Source organism: Cebus imitator, unplaced genomic scaffold (genome assembly GCF_001604975.1).
Source record: "Cebus imitator isolate Cc_AM_T3 unplaced genomic scaffold, Cebus_imitator-1.0 Scaffold818, whole genome shotgun sequence".
NCBI lineage: Eukaryota > Metazoa > Chordata > Mammalia > Primates > Cebidae > Cebus > Cebus imitator.
In genome coordinates, this window is record NW_016108133.1 from 128,729 (window position 1) to 151,178 (window position 22,450).

Sequence of the window (22,450 nt, forward strand, 5' to 3'; positions counted from 1 at the left end):
TGAATCCCTTAGGGCCAGGTGAGGTGGCTCACACTTGCAATCCCAGCACTTTGGGAGGCCAAGGTGGGTGGATCATTTTAGGTCAGGAGTTCAAGACCTGCCTGGCCAACATGATGAAACCTCATCTCTACTAAAAAATTACAAAAATTAGCCGGGTGTGGTGGCAGGAGCCTGTAGTCCTAGCTACTCGGGAGGCTGGGGCAGGAGAATCATTTGAACCCGGAAAGCTGAGGTTGCAGCAAGCCAAGATCACACCACTGCACTTCAGCCTGGGTGGCAGAATGAGAATCCATCTTAAAAAAAAAAAAAAAAAACTCTGTATCCTTAATACCTAGGTCAAGGTCTTGCACAGAGTAGGTGCTCAATGAATATTTGCTGAATTGAACTGAGATGTAAATTCTGCAGGAGAACTTAGAATAGACCTGTCATACTAGAGTGGTTCACAGCATGGACTCTGGAGTCAAATAATCAGGATTTGCATCCTGATTCTGTCACTTCCAGCTGTGCTACCTAGCCGTGTTAACATCTCTGAGCCTCAATTTCTCATTGGTAAAATAAAGATAATAATAGCACCAGCTTGGTAGGATTTGAGTTTGCATGTTATGCACTTAGGACTTTGTAAAGACTCAATAATTGGTAGCTAAAAACAAAACAAGAACTGCAAAAAAGATAGTCTTTCTTGTACATCATCCTTCCTCCATTCCCCCAACAAGCTGAGCCAGGAGAGGGTAAGGAGACATCCTTGGACAAGTATTCCTAAGCTCTATTCCAGACCCACAGAAGGGCTTCTCCCACTTCAAATCCCTTCTTACCTTTTCACCTGTCCTGGACTCTTGTCTTGATATCCTGAAATTCCTTCCCCCATCACAACCATGCGGGGGTGGAGTGGAGGAAATAGGGGTTTGTGGGCCAGGGACAAGGACTTAAGCTTTCTGTAAATCCCTGTTCTAGGGTTGAGTCCTTTACTGGTGATGGTAGAAGGTCAAGTGTGAGGTCACAGTAATTTCAGGGCCTAGAGATTGAGCGAACAATAGTCTTGTGGAGGAGGCATTGACAGGACAGTGGGCCTCCTATGCTGCCTTCTTCCTTGGTCCCCTGTAAGAGAAAGCACCTCCCTCAACCTGCTCCACCGTCCCTTCTGTCCATTCTGCTGCCTTGTCTTTACTTCTGGTAGCCCCAGCTCAGAGCAAGCCTGGGGACCCATTGAGCATCTCCCTGCAACTCCCTCTTGGAAGTGGGGTGGGGTGGAGTGGGCAGAGGACTGGCTAAAATTGGGATGTAAGGGCACGAGATCGGGTGCCTGAGCTCTCTGGTGGCCCACGTCCTCTGCCTCCACCCTAGGGCCGACAGTTCCCCAAACATCGGGGGAGCTGGGGCTGAGCCTGGGGGCGCCACTGCCTCTGTTCCTTTAAGGAGCCGCTGTTTAGCATTCCTGCCGCTGCCGCTGCCGCTGCCTGCCTCTGCGCGCTGATTGGCTGGAATCTACTGAGAAGGGAGCCAGGGAGAGATGCTCTTGACTCCACTCAGATCCATCCTGGGGACCAGAGCAGAAGCGGTCCTCGCAGCACCCAGTCTCTGCTTGGGCTCCCGCTTTTTCTTTGCCGCTGGGCCTCGGCCCAGGAGCCACGACGGGCGACACGGAGCCGCCAGTGCTGGAGGGGGAGCCGTGGGTGCGGGGCAGCGTGGGGGCTGAGGCCCCGGGACGCCCGCCCGGCCCCAGGCCCCGCTCCGCCCGGGCGCCCCCACGGGTGCCCCCCCCTTCTTGGTCCGAGCAGTGTGAGTGTGCCCGGGAGCCCAGCGGCGGCGGCGGCGGTGGCGGCGGCGGCGTGGAAACCGGCGTGGGCTGGGGGGTCCGAGCTGCGGGGGGCAGTGCCATGCACAAGCACCAGCACTGCTGTAAGTGCCCTGAGTGCTATGAGGTGACCCGCCTGGCCGCCCTGCGGCGCCTCGAGCCTCCAGGCTACGGGGACTGGCAGGTCCCAGACCCCTATGGGCCAGGTGGGGGCAACGGGGCCAGCGCGGGCTATGGGGGCTACAGCTCCCAGACCTTGCCCTCGCAGGCGGGGGCCACCCCCACCCCTCGCACCAAGGCCAAGCTCATCCCCACCTGCCGGGATGTGGGGCCGGTGCCTCCTAAGCCGGTCCCGGGCAAAAGCACCCCCAAACTCAACGGCAGCGGCCCCAGTTGGTGGCCCGAGTGCACCTGCACCAACCGGGACTGGTATGAGCAGGTATGGACCAGCGGAGGTGGGAGCGGTGGGGCAACCCAGGAGGGCTGGGGAGTGGGGGTCCAGGGGACCGGGGTGCAGTAGGGGTCGCTGGGGCTCCAAGCCTGTGGACCCCGAGCCCTAGCATTGCAACTGGGCAAAGAGAGGCGGTGGGAAATATGTGGTTCCCTGAGTATGTCTGTTTGGGGGTCTCCATTAGAAGGGGATTGGGAGGAGCCGTGTGTGTCAGGGGGTAAAGGCATGGCGGAGAAGCACATTTTCCTGTGTGGGGGAATTGGGTTTGTCTCAGTGTGGGGGTTTGGCAATGTCTCTGTGTCTGGCAGGGGGCGGGAGGTTCTGCGGGGGCTGTGTGTGGTGTGTGTCTCCACAGGAGGGGAGGAGGGGGCATGGTGCTCTGCGTAGGGGGGACATATGTGTGTGTATGTATGTTGGGGTGTGTGGAGGAAGGCCATGGAGCTGCTGTGAATCCGTGTGGAGGAGCCCATGTGCCCAGCTTGCTGAGCTTCATCCCTCGATGCCATGAGTCCCTCTCCGTCCCAGTCCCTTTGTGTGTGGATGTGCACATGGACGTGTGGAGATGTCTCTCTAAATGTGGAGATGTCTCTGTAGAGGAGGCTGCAGGGGTGGCTGTGTTTGTGTGTGTGGCTGCATGTATATATGTGTGAGCATGTGGCTGCAAGTGTGCACGCGTGTGTCTGGTGTGTGTATGTGTGTGTGTGTGTGTGTGTCTGGTGAGAGGCGCTTGACAGGCAAGGGAGGGGAGGGGAAGGAGGCGAGAGACACGTCCCAAGCAAGGCTTAGAGGCTGCTGAGAAGGACGGACTCTTTTGTCCAAGCAGCTCTGAAGTGTGTGTGCTGGGGTTGGGGGGGGGGGATTTGAAGGAACTGAAGCAAGCTTCCTGGCTGTAGAGCAGGCATGGTGCCTGGACCCGGCAAGGGGCAGCTGCCCTGGTGCAGGGACTGGCCCCAGTGGGGCATGTCTCCCTTGGGTACCTCCAGATGTGAGAGAGCTTAGCCCCCCAGCCCTGACTTGGCACAGCTTGGGAGCCCCTGGGTGCTGGGCACAACTCCGGCTTCCACTCCCAGCCTAAACTGCCAGCTTAGAAAATGGAAGGAGCATCTGTGGGAGAAGCAGCAAAATGGAGGCTGGGCTGGCAGAGCCAGGTCCCTGGCATGAAAGGCGGAGGGCCTGTCTAGTTATCCAGCTCTGCAGCTCCCAGGGTGGGGAGAGAGGAAGAGGAGGCTTTGCTGTCGAGGGCAGGTGATGACTGCCCCAAGCTGGTGACCGTTCTGGCTGCCTCTGTCCTCTGGGGATAGGATGTGCTCTCACTCAGAGGCAAAGGTGGGGACTTCCTGGGGAGAAGAGCCCTCGGTTCTGGCTTTCTGTCTGTCCACACTTACTGCTTCCCCACATCCCTTGCCTTGGCCTCTTGCCCTCTCCAGCGAGTCCCTCTCTCTCCTTTGCCCTCTCTGTCCCGCAGGCCTTTCCCTTGCAAACACCCTCTTATGCTTGTCCTGCCTGGTTGGGAGACAGGTGCCAATCCCAAGCTGGGCCGGTTGGCCAAGGTTTATTTGCCAGGGCTGATCCCTGGATGGCTCCTGGGCCTGAGAGCAAGGTCCCTGAGTAGGGGTGGGGTGGCGGCTAGAGGGTGGACTGCTGGGAACTGGAAGCCTCTGGGTGCCAGTTGGGCTGGGCTTGAGGCATGGCTTGTCACATGTGGGAACATATGGTACACCGAATGCACACAAGAGCCACATGGGTGTCCTTTTGCTTGTGTGTCTGTCGCATGGTACTTAAGGCAGGTGTGTTGGTTTTGGGTCTCCAAAGAGCCTTCAGTTCTTCCTCCTGGGGTCACAGACCAGGGTAAGGCTGCAGCTGGAGTCCTCCCACCAACTCCCAGAGCTGCAGGGCCAGCCCAGAAATGGTGGAGGCATGACGAGCTAGTCCTCCCCCCTCCTCCTCTCTGCTTCTTCAAGCCAAAGCTGTGTGTGGTGGAGGTGGGATGGGGTGAGCAGAACAGGACATGTGGAGGAGCCCCAACCCTGGTTTCCAGCTCCCCCTGCTGAGGCGGAGGCCAGAGGTAAGGGAAGGGACAGCATAGCCAGAGAAAGGTGGGGGAGGGGTGCCAGGATACCTGAGGAGGTAGGCAAGAGGGCTTCTCCGTTCTTGGAGATGAGAGTGGGAGCCAGCAAGCAGGTGCTACTTGTCTGTCCAGAATCACATTTTCACTTGACAAAGGGACACACACATGTCCTGTCTGGGAGGCCATCTCTGTGGGTTGGTCAAATCACCCCTGTTTCTGAGCCTTTCCCTTGCCTCTTCTCTCATGGCTACTGCATACTAAAGACCATGGACTCTGCTGCCAATCAGTCTGTGGGTCACTGACTTCTCCCTCATGGGGAGTCTTGTCCACCCCACTCCAGTCCCACCCTTGGCTTTGGCTCTGACTCCTGACCAGATCCCACCCTCGCCCTTTCTGCTGGGAAACACAAAGGGCTCAAGACCAAAAGTCCCTTGGTAGAAAATGGATTAGGACTTTGACTGCTTCTGCCTATTTGAGGAATTGGGTTCCTGGAGTCCAAGAAGGAAGTGTAAGTGAAGATTCACGAGGTGCTCTAAAGGGGGGCAATTGTCCTTTTTCCCATGAGCTCTGCTGGGGGACGGGGATGAGTGATCAAAGCATCAGTTGCCCTAAGAGCGTACAGTAATGAACAGAACACCTAGAGATCCCATTGCTCTGCCACTAACTCCCAGTGTACCCTTAGGCACATCCCATGTCCTCTCTGGGCCTCAGTGTCACCTTCTGTCACATGAAGGGGGTTGGACAAGATGATGTCTGCTGTCCTTTCAGTTTGGACACAGTGGGAATCTATGATCCCCAAGTCAGAGAGAACTGTGGTTCAGAAAGGGAGGGGCTCTCTGTCTACACCACTGGGTATCCCCTATGGACGCTGGGTGTGGCATGGTTTGCCCTCCATGCTCCATCTGTGCCATCCCCCTTAGGCCAACCCTGCATCCCTCCTAGTGAACCCTGAGGCCCTGAAGCCCAGCCTTTCGGTGAGTGCACCACTGGCTGGCTCAGTCTCAGACAATTGATCTGGGCTAAATGAGCGGCTGGGTTTGGCCTGATATGGTTGGAAGCAAAGCAGGGGTTGGGGGGTGAGTGGGGAGCGGCCTTTTCCGGATCAGCCTTTCCTCATCTGTGGCCAAGAGGTGACCTGGGGTGTACTCGGGCTCCTCTACTCTGTGGGAGTAGGGGAGGAGGCAGGTTGACCAAGGGGCAGATGGCTGGGAGGTCAGAGGGCACTAAGGGAACTGCCTGTGTCTCCCTCTAGGTGAATGGCAGCGATGGCATGTTCAAATATGAGGAAATTGTACTTGAGCGGGTGAGTCTGCCAGTGGGGAGAGGCAGAAAGGGGAGAGGGTTGGAGCCAGGAGAGGAGAGACACCTGAATCATGATTTCAAGACCCATGGGGGGACTTGCATTAAGAGAATGGAGAAACAGTGGCCCTCAGAGGCTGCTTTGATGCATCAATCAATCAACCACTAACAAATAATTGACCTTGCTCACTGAGGCCTGGGGAAATGGGAAGGGGATGGGTTTCCCGGAATGGTTAGCAGAGCCTGGTTTTCTGACAGATGTGCCCAGCCTGCCATGACCCCTTCTGAGGCCTGGAGAACTCGCTCGGGGACATAAGGGGAGATAAGGTACCCGGAAGTCTCCTTTGTGCCTTCAGAGTGAACAGACTGTGCCTTTCCACCCACTTCTGCAGGGCAACTCTGGCTTGGGCTTCAGTATCGCAGGTGGCATCGACAATCCTCATGTCCCTGATGACCCTGGCATCTTTATTACCAAGATTATCCCTGGTGGAGCAGCTGCCATGGATGGGAGGCTGGGGTGAGATGGCCTGGAAGCAGGGTTGTGGGTGGCAGGGACAGGATAGAGATGAGAGGAGGGAGGAGGGCTGGCCTGGCAGGATGACCCTTCCATCAGATCTGAGAGGGGAGGGGACAGAGAAGGGGAGGACAGAAAAGTGGGAGGAAGTGGGAGAGGGGGTGGGGGGGCACAGTGTCATGCCTCTTGGGCTTCCCCCGCAGGGTGAATGACTGTGTGCTGCGGGTGAATGAGGTGGACGTGTCGGAAGTGGTGCACAGCCGGGCAGTGGAAGCGCTGAAGGAGGCAGGCCCTGTGGTGCGATTGGTGGTGCGGAGGCGACAGCCCCCACCTGAGACCGTCATGGAGGTCAATCTGCTCAAAGGGCCCAAAGGTGCGGCCCTCCAGGTTCCTGTGCTCTAGTCAGAGCCCTAGGCCCCAGATCCCACCAGCCCCCATTGGGAATTGGAAGGGAATGGCCTTGCTCCTTGTCTGACTTCCCCCTGTTCCAACTCACAGCCTGCTTTTTAGACCTCAGGCCTCACCCTTACTCATCTCGGGATGGCAGCTTAGCATTTGGGATTCCCTGGGGGAGCTCCTGTGGGGCCAGTGTGTTGGCTGGGGGAGGGGGCATAGATTTGGGATCAAGAACACTTTAACCTCTCCTTGTGCCCCTCTCCCACCCCCTACTGGCTCCCGCTTAGGCCTGGGTTTCAGCATTGCTGGGGGCATTGGCAACCAGCACATCCCAGGAGACAACAGCATCTACATCACCAAGATCATTGAGGGGGGTGCTGCTCAGAAGGATGGACGCCTACAGATTGGGGACCGGCTGCTGGCGGTGAGACAGATTTCACGGGGATGCCCAAATTGTAGGGTAGGGAGGAGGAGCTCCAGCACCCCTCACTCCGCCTAAACCTCACTCAGGGATGAGGCATCATGGGGGAATTTCAAGAGTTATTATCTGTGTTGTGTTTGCCCAGACTCAAAGACCCTACTTCTTTCTGTGGCCGGGGTCCCCTCACTTGCCCTATCCCCTACCTCCTGCCTCTGCTCCTCACAGCACTATACTTGGGCCTCTGTTAGCACTGTTGAATTTCACTGAAAGGGCATCCCTCAGATTCCCTGGAGAAGCCTCTCCCTCTCCCAAGTCCCAGCCTGAGGCTTTTCCTCTTCTAGGTGAACAACACCAATCTGCAGGATGTGAGGCACGAGGAAGCTGTGGCCTCACTGAAGAACACATCTGATATGGTGTATTTGAAGGTGGCCAAGCCAGGCAGCCTCCACCTCAATGACATGTACGCTCCCCCGGACTACGCCAGCAGTATGTACTCATCAACCCCTGTCCCTGAACTAAAGCTCTGTCCCCTGGTTTCTGGAGGGAAGTAGTTCATATCCCTTGTTAAGCGAGAGCAAGCAGCTTTGCTCAGTGGTGGCATCATAGCAGCCAATAAAGTTTATCTGAGTGCCATTATTGTTAATTGAAAACTTTGCTCAGTACCCCACCATGAAGACTTGCCATAGAGTTAGTATTTGCAATTTTTGACAATTTCTACAGAGAGTGAATTTTAAAAAGAGGAAAGAGAGAAGCTGCAGAGGATAGTGCTCAAAGCTGAGTCCAAATCCCAGCTCTGTCCCTTAGAGCTGGATGCCCTTGGACAAGTCCCTTTCACCGGTCTTTTGTTTCCTCTTTGGCAAAAGGGAGTTAACGATGTATGTGCTGCCTTCCTCATAGGACTGCTGCAAGGATCAAATGAGATCATGGACGAGAAAGCCCTTGGAAAACTGTATTAGGCTATAGAGATGTGAGGGATTATTATTAGTCACACTTCTAGTCATGTCTTTCTTTGTAGACTGCCTTGACTTCAGCTCTTTCTAAGACTCACAGGAGTGAGCCAAGGATTTAGAAAGGGACTGCGGAGGAGGAACCCTGGGTGGCGGGTGGATGGAGTGGGGAGGTGCGGCCTGAGGAATCAGCATCCCTTGGTCTCTTTTGCACCTGAAAGGAGGTGTGGGGGAAAGTCCTTGGAGGGGTTTAGGGAACCTGCCTGGACCAGTCTCTGAACTTTTCTCTCCCTTTCTTGATTCCAGCTTTTACTGCCTTGGCTGACAACCACATAAGCCATAATTCCAGCCTGGGTTATCTCGGGGCTGTGGAGAGCAAGGTCAGCTACCCTGCTCCTCCTCAGGTTCCCCCCACCCGCTACTCTCCTATTCCCAGGCATATGCTGCCTGAGGAGGACTTCACCAGGTAAGACCACCCCCCCAACACCCCATTCAATCTACCCAGGAGTGGGGGAGGGGAAGAATCCGTTTCTGGCCGGCCACAGCCTTCCTTGTAGTATGGCAAAGAGGATAAGGCCCTCATTACTCCCGGCTTTGGGATCCCAGGCCCTCTCTCAGGCCTTGGGGACCTAGAGAGGGACAGAGGTGGCTGCAGAGACAAGTTCTACCATCAGGGGGCGTGCCAAGTGAGTGGCCCCGGTCCAAAAGTGCAGATAGAGGATGGGGTGGAGCGTTTAGGGGGCTGAGGAGGTGAGGGCAGCAGAGTTTCCTGCCCTGAGATAGTTGCAGCCTTCTCTGCTGCAACCATTTCAAATTAGAAAAGAGAGCAGTTCAGTCGGTGGGGTTGGCGGAACTCTGACCGGCCTAGTGGCCTCGCCGGCAACTGCCCCGCCCCACTGGCGGCGGCGGCGGCGGCTGCGCGGGGCCTGGAACTGGTCGGGCCGGCCGGGGTTCCGGGGGACAGGTTTGCAGGGTGGGGCCCCGGAGGCTGGCGGGCAGGCAGCAGTGGAGCCGGAAGGGTAGGCGGCCGGGGGAAAATCAGAGGGGCTATGGAGAGGGCCCTCAAGTTCTCGGGCTCCGGCTTGGCCATGGGCTTGGGCTCCGCCTCGGCCTCGGCCTGGAGGAGGGCTTCGCAGAGGTGGGCCTGGCCACTCCGCTCCCTGCGGCCCGGAGGGGATGCCAGGTAGGAGTGGAGGACTAGGAGCAAGAGCATCCGAGACTCAGGGAGGGAGCCTCACCCCTGAGACTGGGAGCAGAAAGGAGGAATCTTGCTTGGGGCTTTGGGCTTCTCCAAGGAAGGATGCTTGTAACAAGTGAAGGCAGTGGGCCGGGAATGTGCGCTGGGAGTTGGGCTGATGACACTGTGACCTTTTACGGAGGGCTTCCTTAGATGTGGTTAGTTTTGCTCGCATTTTTCATGTACTTGTCTGCTCTCTTCAGTTCGGCTTCTAAGCTCCTTTTGGGGACCTGGGGTCCCCCTAAGAGCCCAGGTGCTGCAACCCCCGGTGGCTACATAGTGTTAGCTGCTGATTAAATATGTTGTTAGGGCAGCAGGTAGGAGGGGTCATAGCTGATGGGTGGAATTTTGAGACTGCAGAAGAGTATCTGTGAAGTAAGTGTGCACATCCTGTGGGTGGTGAGTGCAATCAACCCCAGGGTGACTGCACGCCCCTAACTGCTTCCTCTTCTTGTGGCCCACCAGGGTCCATCACACAGGTTGGTAGGATAGCAGAATCTGGGAAGGAAGAGGACCAGTGAGTGGGCTCTGAGATTTGGTCTCCGGAGTTCAGGTTAGGGATTTGTTGACCTGAGAGAGTAGGGGACTGTCCACTGGGAAGTTGACTGCAAGCCCTCAGGAAGGAGGGAGGGAAGAGGAACTGAAACTTGGCACCTGACAGAACAGCAGCCAAGCAGGTTTCAGGAGACAAAGGGAGGCTCAGGTTATCATACATAGGGAACCACGTCCTTACTCCCTACAGCAAGTATGGACCTTGTTCCAGGCTGGCCCTCAAAGTACAACAGCTCATGTCTACCTAGTCCTGACTCCTCCACTCCTTTCCCACCAGAGAGCCTCGCAAGATCATCCTGCACAAAGGCTCCACAGGCCTGGGCTTCAACATCGTAGGAGGAGAGGATGGAGAAGGCATTTTTGTCTCCTTCATCCTGGCAGGAGGCCCAGCTGACCTGAGTGGGGAGCTGCGCAGGGGAGACCGGATCTTATCGGTGAGGAGACAAAGGAGAGGTGGGAGTATGGGAACTGTGCCAGTCTAAAATGGAGACTGGGAGTCCTTCCTCCGAGGAATGCTTCTTGAGTTGAGGCGACGGCTAAGGACTGGAGAAAACTTACCTTGTTTTTATAGACATCCTGAGTGAGTGACAGGGTCCAGGACCAGACTTATCTTTGCGGAGGAATGGAATGCCTCTTAGATCTTAACGCTGATTGGACTTCGACCTTTATGAAGATAATTATTATAGTAGAGTTACTCCTCCTAACTACTAGTGCAGAGGACCCCCTTTCTTGCTTTTGGGGTGGCTCACAGCTTCTCTCTTTGGACAGGTGAATGGAGTGAACCTGAGGAATGCAACTCATGAGCAGGCTGCAGCTGCTCTGAAACGGGCCGGCCAGTCAGTCACCATCGTGGCCCAGTACAGACCTGAAGGTAGGAGAAGGGAAGGTGGGAAGAGCTAATCTGGGGGAGTGAGACTTACCCTATTATGTGTTGGCTTTTTGCCATCCTAGGTAACAAAGCCACTTGACCGGGTCCCTTCTACTCTAGGGCAGTAACCTCTTCCTCTGTCCTTTTCCTTCTGGATAGGTGTTGGTTTGGGCGGCTTGGAAGCATCAATTAAGGCTGTGCTCAGAGCCTGCTGGTGTGGGCTGCAGTTCAGGAGAAGGCCAGTAGTGGGCAGCAGCCTAGGGGAAGCAGCATCCCGAGATTAGGGCGACTGGAAAAAGGGGTGGGGGCGGAAGGCTCACAGGAGAAGACTGGGAACTGTGTGCCCTGGAAGAGGAGAGCTGCTCTTGGTTACAAGGACCTCAAGTACAAGAGATCCGACCTCTTAAGAGATCTTGAGCCAAACCTCTGTGATCCCCTACTCCACTCCCCTTATGTAAAAGACTGTGAAAGACCCATAAGCAAGCTGAAAAGGTGATACTAAGCCCTTGGGGTAGGCGATCTGAGGTCGACTCCCTCCCCTCCGGAGGGCCTTCTTTGTATTCTCTGTGAGCAGTCCTTGGCTGGGGCGAATGGGCGGGGCAGGTCAGACAAATAAAGGCATTTGATTGGCTGGGGCCAACCGAGGCCCAGGTGCCGAGGTGAGCCGCGGGAAGGCGCGCCCTAGCCTGCGGGCCGGCGGAGTGGCCATTGGCCGGCTGAGCGCGGCCTCCAGCCGCATGCCCCGCCCCCTGACCCAGGCGATGGGCGGCGGGCGCCCCTCCTTTCCCCACTCGCGCGCCTCAGGCGTCTCCTCCTCCTCCTCCCTCCTCCCCCTCCTCTCTCCTCCCCTCCTCCCGCGCGCCCCGCTTTGTGTCCGTGGTCTCCCGCGCGGGACAGAGGGACCGGCCGGAGCTGGCGCTTTCTCAGCACTAGACCTGGACTCTAACCCAGCGCCAGGTGAGGTGGGGCGGACGGGGGTCAGGCCCCCTCGCAGTCCCCCTAACCTCTCTACAGCTCTGTTCTCAGCCTCTTTTCCAACACTGCGTCCCCCAACTCTGCCCTCTCCCCCGAATGCCTTCGTCGCGTGCCCCCAACCTCCTTCTGAGACCCTCCTCAAGGCCCCTCGGAGCGCCGCGCGGGGCTCAGCCCCCGCTCACCCCACACTGGGCCCAGTCTGGCCTTCACCTCTTGGCCACCACCTCTCTCCCACCGCGAGCTGTGCCCCCTTCTCGCCCCAGGGCCTCCGTCCTGTTGCAGCCCCTTTCCTGCCGGCTGCTGCGCCCCCAAGCAGCTCCCTAATCCCTTGCGCCAGAGGAATTTTCTAAATCTTCCCCTCCCCGACACGCATTTCTCCACCCAACCTGGCCACCTCGGAACAGCCGCGACCGGCTTGGTATTCAGCCCCCTCCCTTTTGTTTGCTAGGGATTCGTACCATTCCCGACTTCTTTTGCCTCCCCCTCTCCTTTGTCCCCTAGGGCTGCAGCGCCTGGGCTCCTGGGACACCAAGGCCCTATGGGCCGGTTACTAAGGTGGAGGAAGGGACTGACCTCTCCCTAGCAGGTGCTCTAGTTCCGCGATGAGAAGGGGAGCGGCTGGGAGCCCTGTAGCCAAGCCTAGAGGGATTGAAAGCGCCTACCTTTGTCCTTTCCGTTCCCCTCCCCCCATGCTCCTTCACTGCCTCAAGAGCCTGAAGGGAAAGAAGAGAGGGCCTGTGACCTTTTCCGCGAGGCTCTTCTGATCGGGGACAAAAGTGTAGGGAGGTAACTCACCGGAGAAATGTTGTTGGTCTGAGGTAATGGGAAAGAGGGATGCAAATGGACACTTTGAGTCATTTCTCTCCTTGTTTGGTTTTCAGCTTACTGATGGGGAACGCACCTTAGGGTTATTGTTTTTTTATGATTTATGTATGTGCTGTTCGCTTTCCAGTACAGAGCTAACCGTCTGGTTTTTATTAGCAACTAATATTTATGCATTTCATGCCCACAACTTAGACAACACGGGTTCTGCAAAGAAATGGTTTTTCTTGCATATTCCTGTGTGTATGTTGTAGGAGAAATTGATGTTTCTTTCGGTTTTGCTCTCTGATGTTGGGCACATGGAAACAATACTGTGAAAGTGTGTGGTGCGGGTATGCTGGAAACTAGTGACTACATATTTCTATGACTTGTTGGGGAATGCAACTGGTTTGCATAAAAAGCTGCAAGTTGTCCAGGGTAAGGGGATTCCTGCAGTGTTTATTGATCTCTGAGCATATTTCTGAGAGTTCATAACGTAGGTTGAGGTGCTGTCTTATGCTAATTCTTTCTACCACTTGCCAAAAAGGCCTTTCTTCTCTTAGGATTTAGGTGAACCACTGTTGTGAAGGCTCTGCCACCTCAATCAATCTTACTTCCTCCTTTGGTTTGGTAAATCCAGGAAGTCCCCAACACCCAAAAGGTTTTTTTTCCCTTTTGAAAACAGATCCCTGGAGACTGGTCCGGAGGGACTGTCAAGCATTCTGTGTTGGATTCTAAATTTTCTTTGAAAAAGTGCTAGTTTTTTAAAATAAGGACTCCATGTTGACCAATTTATAAATAAGTGTGGTTCTTCAGAGGATTTGCATCATGGTGGGTATTTACAAAATTAATAATCCAAATATATGTGTATGTGGGTTGGCAAGAGACTTTGCATGTGATTGGCCAAGTAAGTGTTCATTATTTGGATTTTTTTTTCACATGAATGTGAGACCTGGAAAGTATTAAGTGGCCCAATTTCTCATTGGAAATACTGAAACAGTGACAAGAGAGCCAAGACATAACTTGCCTAAGAAGGGATAGTTGCCAAGGGTCAGCATCAGAGGGTCAGCAATTAGTTTAATCCTGAGGTCTACCAGTTGGGACAGACCATGCTGTGAACACCTGAGGAACCTAACACCTAGTTAACAGTAGAGGAGCAGCTGGGTGTGGTGGCTCATGACTGTAATCCCACCACTTTGGGAGGCCAGGCCGGTGGGTCACTAGGTCAGGAGTTCAAGACCAGCGTGGCCAACATAGTGAAACCCCGTCTCTACTAAAAAATACAAAAAATTAGCCAGGTGTGGTGGTGGGTGCCTATAATACCAGCTACTCTGAAGGCTGAGGCAGGAGAATCGCTTGAACCTGGGAATTGGAGGCTGCAGTGAGCCGAGATCATGCCATTGCACTTCAGCTAGGGCAACAGTGCAAGACTCCGTCACAAAAAAAAAAAAAAAAAAAAAAAAAAAAAAAAAACCAAAAAAAAAAAAAAAAAAAAAAAAAAAACAGTGGAGGAGCAATGGGAAGGAGACTAGGGAAATAACAGGAGAGACTAGGAAAAGTGTGATGGAAAGAAAGATGGATGTTAAAGGGAAGGTTAAAGTGATCTCCATGGTGGCCTCTGAGGCACCCTTGCCAAACCAGTGCAGTCTGTACCTAGATAGCCTTTAGCATGAGAGCTTAAAAAAATAGGTTTGACTAATTAGAACAATCAGAGTAAGACAATTTTTCTCCCTTTTAAAATGGTGTTATTGAGATATAAGTCATTTATCATGCAATTCTCTCATTGAGGTATATACTTCAGTGGCTTTTAGGTATAGTTGTGCCTCCATCACCACAGTAAGTTTTAGAACCTTTTTTGTGTGTGCGCAAGACAGGGTCAGGCTCTGTTGCCCAGGTTGGAGTGCAGTAGTGCAACCTCTGCCACTTAGGCTTAAGCCATCCTCCCACCTCAGCCTCCTAAGTAGCTGGGACTACAGATGTATACCATCACGCCTGGCTAATTTTTGTATTTTTTGTAGAGATGGGGTTTCACCATGTTGCCCAGGCTGGTCTTAAACTCCTATGCTCAAGCATTCTTACTGCCTTGGCCTCCCAAAGTGCTGGGATTACAGATGTGAGCCACCATGTCCAGCCTAAATTTTGTATTTTTAGTAGAGACGGGGTTTCACCATGTTGCCCAGGCTGGTTTTAAACTCCTGAGCTCAAGTGATCCACCCTTCTCAGGCTCCCAAAGTGCTGGGATTGCAGGCATGAGCCATCGCTTCTGACCTAGAACATTTTCATTACCCCTCTTCTTTTAATACATAAAAGGTGTGCAAGCATTTGAAAGATGATGGGTTAGGACAATTGCTTCCTAATGTTTCTCCCCTGGACACTTAAAGGCTGGTGGCAACTTGAGAATGCTCTAAGTGTGAGATTCTTTTTTTTATTTGTTAATTTATTTACAGAGACAGGTCTCACTATGTTGCTCAGGCTGGCCTCGAACTCCTGGCTCAAGTGGTTCTCCCACCTTGACCTCCCAAAGCACTGGGATTATAGGCGTGAGCCATAGTGCCCAGCCAAGATTCTTTCATATATCTGGTTTGCTTAATGTGGGTTTAACCCATAATGAAGTTTAGGAACCGTGTCTTTCTATTTGAACTTTGTATTGTGCCTAGCATGGGTGCTTTACAGGTGTTTTTATGATGAGGCTTTGGAAAATATTAAAATAGAAATAGAATTGGTAAATGATAAGATACCACAGTGAGAGATGCTACTTAATGGTTTCACTCCTGATTGCTCCAAACGATTGTGGACACAGCAGTCCTACCTATTAGCTAAAAATAGCATGATCTTCTTGGACATGTATAATACTGCTTAAAATTCAATTGAAAATTTAAACGACTGGCTCTCGGCAAAGGCTCTCTTACAATCTGTTCTAAAATGAAAAATATTTTTCTGTGACTGTGGAATTGCCCCATCAAGGGAAGGATGGGTTATGTGTTACAACATTTTGAGATCTCCTACATTTTCCCCATAGTGACTTTATGTCAACCTCTGTTTATAAACTGAGCTAGTATTTTTCTTGAAAACCCTTTTGTTTTTAGAGTAGAAACTGATCTCAAAATCAGGAGGTGAGCCAGAAATTGGTCATTAAGGTAGCTAAACTGAGAAATGATTCTTTGTGACCAGTCTTTTCAGGAATGTAAATTCAGGCAGGCTGGGGGTACAGGGAGTGAGAGAGAATGAGAGTTTTTCCGTAAGTTATTTTAAGGTGCTGAATAAGCATACTTTTACCATGGAAACACCTTTTTGTAAAGCCTGCAAGAGTTAGAGATCAGTGGTAATAATAACTTGAAAGCATAAAAAAGATATTTTCCCTATAACATTTAAGTAACCATTCCATCTCCCCCTTTTTGAGAATGAAAGATGTAAACATAACTGCTATCCTCTCAGCATGATCTGTCTTGAAAGCACAAAGGTGACAGTATACACCAAGGCAGGGAATCAAAGTTCTGAAATTCCTATTGCCATCCTAAAAGAAGGCAAGGTAATGAAGAAAGAAAATGATTTCATATCATCAGCATTTGTATACTGGGAACAATTTGAAGGCAGCTAGTATTACATTTCTCTTTGTGTCTCCAGCATCTAGTATGGAGCCTGGAACATAGTTTTTTGACCTGAATTATTATCTCTGTTTCAGATACTTTTATAAGCATTAGTCTTCAGAATATCCCTGTGGATTAGGTGGTATTATCCCCATTTTACAAATGACGAAAGTGAGGATCAGAGTGGTTGAGTGACTTGCTCAGGGTCACACAGTCTGTAAGGGACAGAATAAAAGTTTGAGTGCAGATTTCTAGATAACTTGAGTCCAGGGCTTTTGTCACTAGGCCACAACTATCTCCCTACCCAGATACATCTGGCTACAGCAGAAGATATCACTCTGAGACTCTTCAAGTGCCAGAAGCTGTCAACAAATGGATTAAAAACAGACTTCAAAATCTAAGCTTTTTAGTTTTCATGACCGTAAATTCCTGCCCCAAAGGAAGAAATAACTTGAGGGTAGATGGCCTGCTGGGAAGCCTGAGGGGAGATCCCTTCTCCTGCAGAAGGAAAGTGGATTTAGGAAGACTACCAGGGGATGATACTGTTGAGGGAACCCCAAGAAGAGCCAAAAGATGGGAGTTGATTTGCCTCACTTAATAATAAATGTGTGTAGGCTTAAGAATATTAATGGAATAAGCAAGCATTTTTTAATTCTTCAAGTGAAATGGAGTTGTATTTGTCATTCATTTTTTATGACCCTATGTTTCACTCATTTAAGAGTATACTTCAGTGGTTTTTAGAGTGTTCACAGAGTTGTGCAACCATCACCACAATTGATTTTAGAATTTTAATCACCCCAGTACCCTTTAGCTGTCACCCTTCATCTCCCCATCCCCCTCCTGCCTAAGCAAGCACTAATCTATTATACTTTCTGTTTCTATGGATTTGCCCATTCTGGACATTGGATATAACTACATTTATATAATGTGGTCTTTTGTGACTGGCTTCTTTTACTTAGCATAATATTGTCAAGGTTCATCTGTGTTGTACATGTATCAATACTTCATTCCTTTTTATGGCCGAATAATATGGATTATTCATATATGCATTATCACATTTTGTTTATTATATGGATATATTACATTTTATTTACCGGTTGATGGACATTTGGGTTATTTTCACTTTTTGGCTATTATGAATAATGCCCTGGGAACATCTGTGTGCAAGTTTTTGCATGGACATGTCTATATTTCTCTTGGGTATATATACTTATGAGTGGAACTGCTGGATCATAGGACAACTCTGACCTTTTGTGGAATGGCCAGGCTGCTTTCCACATTTAGGCTGCAACATTTCACATTCTCACCAGTAGTGTGTAAGGGTTCTAATTTCTCCACATCATCCCCAACACTTGTTATTGTCAGTCTTTTTGATTTTTGCCATCCTGGTAGGTGTGAAGTGGTATCTAATTGTGGTTCTGATTTGCATTTTCCCTGATGGTCAATGTTGTGCATTTTTTTCATGTGCTTATTATTTGCTGTTCACTTTTGTTTAGCTTGGTCGCCTGATTTGATTCTCTTGATTCTCTGTTTCCAAATTGACTTGAGAACAGAGCAAACCAACTATGCTATTAGGCAACTACAAAGAATCAGGAAGATAAGTACTTCTCACTCTGACTGCTTTGCGTGCTGGAGGGGCTTAAGGCTTTGGGCATAGATAATTTTAGCTTAGGAATGCTGATCTGATAAAAATGGTAGGGCCCTCCCCCTCCCTTTTTTTTTTGAGACAGAGTCTTGTTCTGTCACCCAGACTGGAGTGCAATGGCATGATCTTGGCTCACTGCAACCTCTGCCTCCTGGATTCAAGGGATTCTCCTCCCTCAGCCTCCCGAGTAGCTGAGATTACAGGCGCCTGCCATCATGCCTGGCTAATTTTTATATTTTTGTAGAGACGAGGTTTCATCATGTTGACCAGGCTGGTCTTGAACTCCTGACCTCAGGTGATCTGCCTGCCTTGGCCTCCCAAAGTGCTGAGATTACAGGCATGAGCCACTGTACCTGGCCAGGGACCTACCTTTTTAACAAAAAATTGCTGATTGAGATATAATTCACATGCTACAATGCACTCATTTAAAGTGTACAGCAATTTTTAGAATTTTTAGAGTTGCGCAACTGTCACTACAATGAATTTTAGAACATATGCATCACCCCAAAAAGGAGCCCAGACCCCATTAGCAATCACTCCTCATTCCCCCCACAGCCCTAGACAACTACTGATCTACTTTCTGTTTTCATAAAGTTGCCTATTCTGGGCAGTTCATATAAATGAAATCATGCAATATGTGGCCTTTTGTGTTTGGCTTCTTTAGCTTAGTGTAATATTTTCAAGATTAATGTGCGTTATAACATGTATGAGTACTTAGTTCCTTTTTCTTTCTTTCTTTTTGATTTTGAGACAAGAGTCTCACTCTGTCACCCAGGCTGGAGTGCAGTGGCGTGATCTCGCCTCACTGCAACCTCCACCTCCCAGGTTCAAGTGATTCTGCTGCCTCAGCCTCCTGAGTAGCTGGGACTACAGATGTGCGCCACCACACCTGTCTATTTCTTGTATTTTTGGTAGCAACAGGGTTTCACCGTGTTAGCCAGGCTGGTCTCGAGCTCCTGACCTCAGGTGATCCACCCACCTTGGCCTTCCAGCCTCCCAAAGTGCTGGGATTACAGGCATGAGCCACCACGTCCAGCCACTTCATTCTTTTTATAGCTGAATAATATTTCATCCTATGGTTATGCCACATTTTGTCTATCCATTCTTGAGTTGATAGACATTTGGGTTGTTTCTACCTTTTGACTATTATGAACACTGCTGCTATGAACATTCATATACAAGTTTTTGTGTGAACATGTTTTCAGTTCTCTTGGATAATATATACCTAGGAGTATAATTGTTGGGTCATAAGGTAACTTAGTGTTTAACATTTTTGAGGAACTGCCAGGCTTTTTCTTAAAGTAGCTACGCCCTTTTAGGCCCAGCCCTGTTCTATATACTTAGAAGAGAAAAAAAATTAAGCTTTCTTTTCAGTTTTGCTCCCTGGAGCTGAACGTCATATGTTTGTGTTTGTTCTTGGCTTTTCTTTGTTCCATGTAACCCAAGGACGTGGTGGCTAGATTTAGTAAAGCACTCTGAATTTAGCTAGACAGGTGCTTTCTTGTCTTTGTTAGATGGTTTGAGGCAAAATCCTAGGAGCTTTGGTCCATAAAACATCAGTTCTTCCTGATAGGGTAGAATGATTAGAATAGCAATAATGAGAATGAGTTATTTGTTACTTAATTATAGCTTTTTAGGATTTTTTTTGTTTAATATGTTGCTTGTTGAAATCTTGACTCTGATATTGACACTGTTGCTTTGTTTAAAGCTTTAGTCATATATTCCACAATAGGGTAGTTGTTTTTTGTAAAACATATTGGTCTCACTCCTTTTATGTAAGATTGTATATATGTTTGAAATCTATATGTATAAAAATCTTGGCAGAGGAGCCAAGGCCCTGGGTTCTGACTTAAAGTAGCTGAATGATCTTAGACTAGTCAACTTTCCTCTTAGGGACTCAGTTTTTTGATCTGTAAAATGAGGAGACTGTGCAAAATGGTCTCTAATGTTTTTTCTAACTCAAATTCTGTGTTAAATAAGTGGAAGTGAGTTGTGAATTCAGTTTACAAGTTCCTATTTGTACCTGGACTCTTTTATTTTTGAAATTCGGGATGGGGTCTTGCTATGTTGCCCAGGCTGATCTTGAACTCTTGGACTCAAGTGATCCACCCACGTTGGCCTCCCAAAGTGCTGGGATTACAGGAGTGGGCCACTGCACTCAGCCTCTTTTTTTAATTTTAATTTTATTTTTTTGTGTAGAGACAGGGTCTCACTATGTTGCCCAGGCTGATCTTGAACTCCTGGGCTCAAGGAGTCCTTCAGCCTCCACTTCCCAAAGTGCTGAGGTTACAGACACCGCACCCAGTAAAGACTTTTATTTCCTTCCTTCCTTCCTTCCTTCCTTCTTTCTTTTCTTTTCTTTTCTTTTCTTTTTTTTCTTTTCTTTTCTTTTCTTTTCTTTTCTTTTCTTTCTTTCTTTCTTTCTTTCTTTTTTTCTTTCTTTCTTTCTTCTTTTTTTCTCTTTCTCTTTCCCTCTCTCTCTCTTTCTCTCTCNCTTTCTTTCTTTTTTTCTTTCTTTCTTTCTTCTTTTTTTCTCTTTCTCTTTCCCTCTCTCTCTCTTTCTCTCTCTCTCTTTCTCTTTCTCTCTCTCTTTCTCTTTCTCTCTCTTGTTCTCTTTCTCTTTTTCTCTCTCTTTCTCTTTTTCTCTCTCTCTTTCTTTTCTTTCCAGTGGTGTGATCATGGCTCACTGTAGCCTCAACCTCCTGAGCTCAAGTGATTCTCTCACCTCAGCCTGCTGAGTAGCTGGGACTACAGGTGCATGCCACCACACTCTGCTAATTTTTGTATTTTTTTGTAGAGACTGGGTTTTGTCATGTTGCCGAGGCTGGTCTTGAACTCCTGAGCTCAAGTGATTTCCCACCTCAGCCTCCAACAGTGCTGGAATTACAGGCTTTGAGCCACCCCCCCCAGCCAAGACTCAGAGAGTCTTGAGCTAGTAACGGCCTTGCTTTTATGAGGGACTTGTCTTCCCCTCTTGAAATGGACTTTTGTTTATTTTTTGCTGAATTTAGGTATCTTTAAAAAAGCAGGCCGGGCTCAGTGGCTCATGCCTTTAATTACAGCACTTGGGGAGGCCGAGGCGAGTGAATCACTTGAGGCCAGGAGTTCGAGACTGGCCTGGCCAACACGGTGAAACCCTATCTCTACTGAAAATACAGAATTTAGGCCGGGCGCAGTGGCTCATGCCTGTAATCCCAGCACTTTGGGAGGCCGAGGTGGATGGATCACCTGAGGTCGGGAGTTTGAGACTAGCCTGACCAACATGGAGAAACCTCGTCACTACTAAAAATACAAAATTAGCCGGGCATGGTGGTAATCTTAGCTACTTGGGAGGCTGAGGCAGGAGAATCTCTTAAATCCAGGAGGCAGAGATTACATTGAACTGAGATGGTTCCACTGTGCTAAAAAAGCAAAGGCTCTAGAGATTTTGTGATTTTTCTACTTGATGAAATTAAGTGATAAAAAAATTTGAATAGACCAAAAGAAGAAAATTAACATACTTTGTATAAATATGTACATTAGGGATCTAAATAAATGTCCTTTGGATTTTCAAAAAGGAGAGAATTTTTCAATTTTTGGGTTAAATTCCAGGCTAGATTAAGAGTTGTTTTGTAAATATTCAGAAAAAGAAGTGGTGAGCACTAGGAAGTAGTATTGCTTCACCAAGGACAAAAAATGTTTTGTCAGCCTCACCAAATTTTCTTGATGGACAGGGTTACTGGGCTGTAGATTAGGGAAATATGGTAGATGCACTATATCTAGATTTCTTCAAGGCATTCACAAAACTTCTTTGGTCTACTTTTGGGTATGATGGCTGGGTGATAACAGTGATAATATGTTTAACTGCACTTGTCTTAAACTGGTTGAATGAATAGTCCCAGAGGAAAATGATTAATGAAGCCAGGAGCAGCATGGAGAGAAGTTTCTAGTGCATGTGTGTCCTGGCTTTGTCCTTGAGCCTGTCCTGGTCAGTCTGCTTTCCTATTCTCTTCAAATTATATTTTTCTCCTGGATTTAAAAGCATATTACATTTAGATTTGTAGAAAATTAGAAAATACAGAAAAATACAAAGTAAATTCAAATCATCTGTAAATCTATATCCAGAGATAACCACTGTTGTATGTGTATATTTCTGTGTGTGTGTGTTTCCCTCTAAACTTTTATATATTTATATTATATATCATACAATATATTTGTATCTATCTGTTTCAAGAATGAGATTATTGACTTTAAGCAGTTTTATGTTCTTCCCATTAATGTAACACGTGTCATGAAAATTTTCCTAGATCACATATATTTTTTGAAAAAATTGTTTTTAATAGTTAAATAATATTTCATCATATGTGTGCCATAATTTGTGTAATCATTCCCCTGTTGGTGAACATTTAGATTATTTCCAATGTTTTGATATTATGGAATGATTGATATCCTTGTATATGGTTTTTGTGAATCTCTGATTATGCTCTGAATATTTTTTTTAGATGGAATTATTGAATCAAAGGGTATGAACGTGCTTAAGGCTTTTGATATATTTTGCCAAATTAGCTTCCATTTCTACTGACAGTATATGAATGTCTATTTCAAGATCCTCGCTGACATGGAATAATATTTTTTAAAACAATTTCTGCAAATTTGATAGGTTAAAATGTTATTCTTTAATTTGTATTTCTATTGTTAATAATAGAGTTGAACATTTGTGTGCAATTGTTTCTTGGTCATTTTTGTCTGTGTGTGGATTGCCTGTTCATACCCATTGCTGTGTTCATCAGTTCTTATTGATATAGAAAAGCTTTAATATAGTTAGAATATTAATTCTTTGTCATATATATTGCAAAGACTTCTCCCAAGTTTGTCGTTTGCCTTTTTTTCTTTCTTTCTTTCTTTCTTTCTTTTTTTT

At 49.0% G+C, this 22,450-nt stretch overlaps 1 protein-coding gene, 1 long non-coding RNA gene and 1 other non-coding gene across 8 annotated transcripts in view; 2 read left to right on the plus strand and 1 right to left on the minus strand.

The window, feature by feature from the left end:
* The first annotated feature begins 1,504 nt into the window (after positions 1–1,504).
* Positions 1,505–22,450, plus strand: part of DLG3 (discs large MAGUK scaffold protein 3) — a 60,772-nt gene continuing 39,826 nt past the window's right edge. For 3 of the 6 annotated variants that reach the window (XM_017520237.2, XM_017520236.2, XM_017520238.2), the window contains exons 1-9: positions 1,505–2,231; positions 5,564–5,614; positions 6,003–6,127; positions 6,328–6,497; positions 6,808–6,944; positions 7,283–7,427; positions 8,195–8,354; positions 9,955–10,111; positions 10,446–10,548. In XM_017520237.2, the coding sequence (XP_017375726.1) occupies positions 1,875–2,231; positions 5,564–5,614; positions 6,003–6,127; positions 6,328–6,497; positions 6,808–6,944; positions 7,283–7,427; positions 8,195–8,354; positions 9,955–10,111; positions 10,446–10,548 (1,405 nt within the window). In that variant the 5' untranslated portion in view covers positions 1,505–1,874. Of the gene's footprint in view, positions 2,232–5,563; positions 5,615–6,002; positions 6,128–6,327; positions 6,498–6,807; positions 6,945–7,282; positions 7,428–8,194; positions 8,355–8,613; positions 9,072–9,954; positions 10,112–10,445; positions 10,549–11,336; positions 11,503–12,026; positions 12,339–22,450 lie in introns of those variants that run through there. The other 3 variants (XM_017520239.2, XM_017520240.2, XM_017520241.1) reach the window with 3 other exon arrangements.
* Positions 7,522–7,664, plus strand: LOC119469764. The gene has a single exon (XR_005198608.1). It is a non-coding gene; the product is annotated as a U4 spliceosomal RNA (small nuclear RNA).
* LOC119469762 lies at positions 9,065–12,270 on the minus strand. Its single transcript, XR_005198607.1, has 3 exons — positions 12,183–12,270; positions 10,598–10,802; positions 9,065–9,623 (listed from the first exon to the last, which is right to left on the minus strand). It is a non-coding gene; the product is annotated as an uncharacterized LOC119469762 (long non-coding RNA).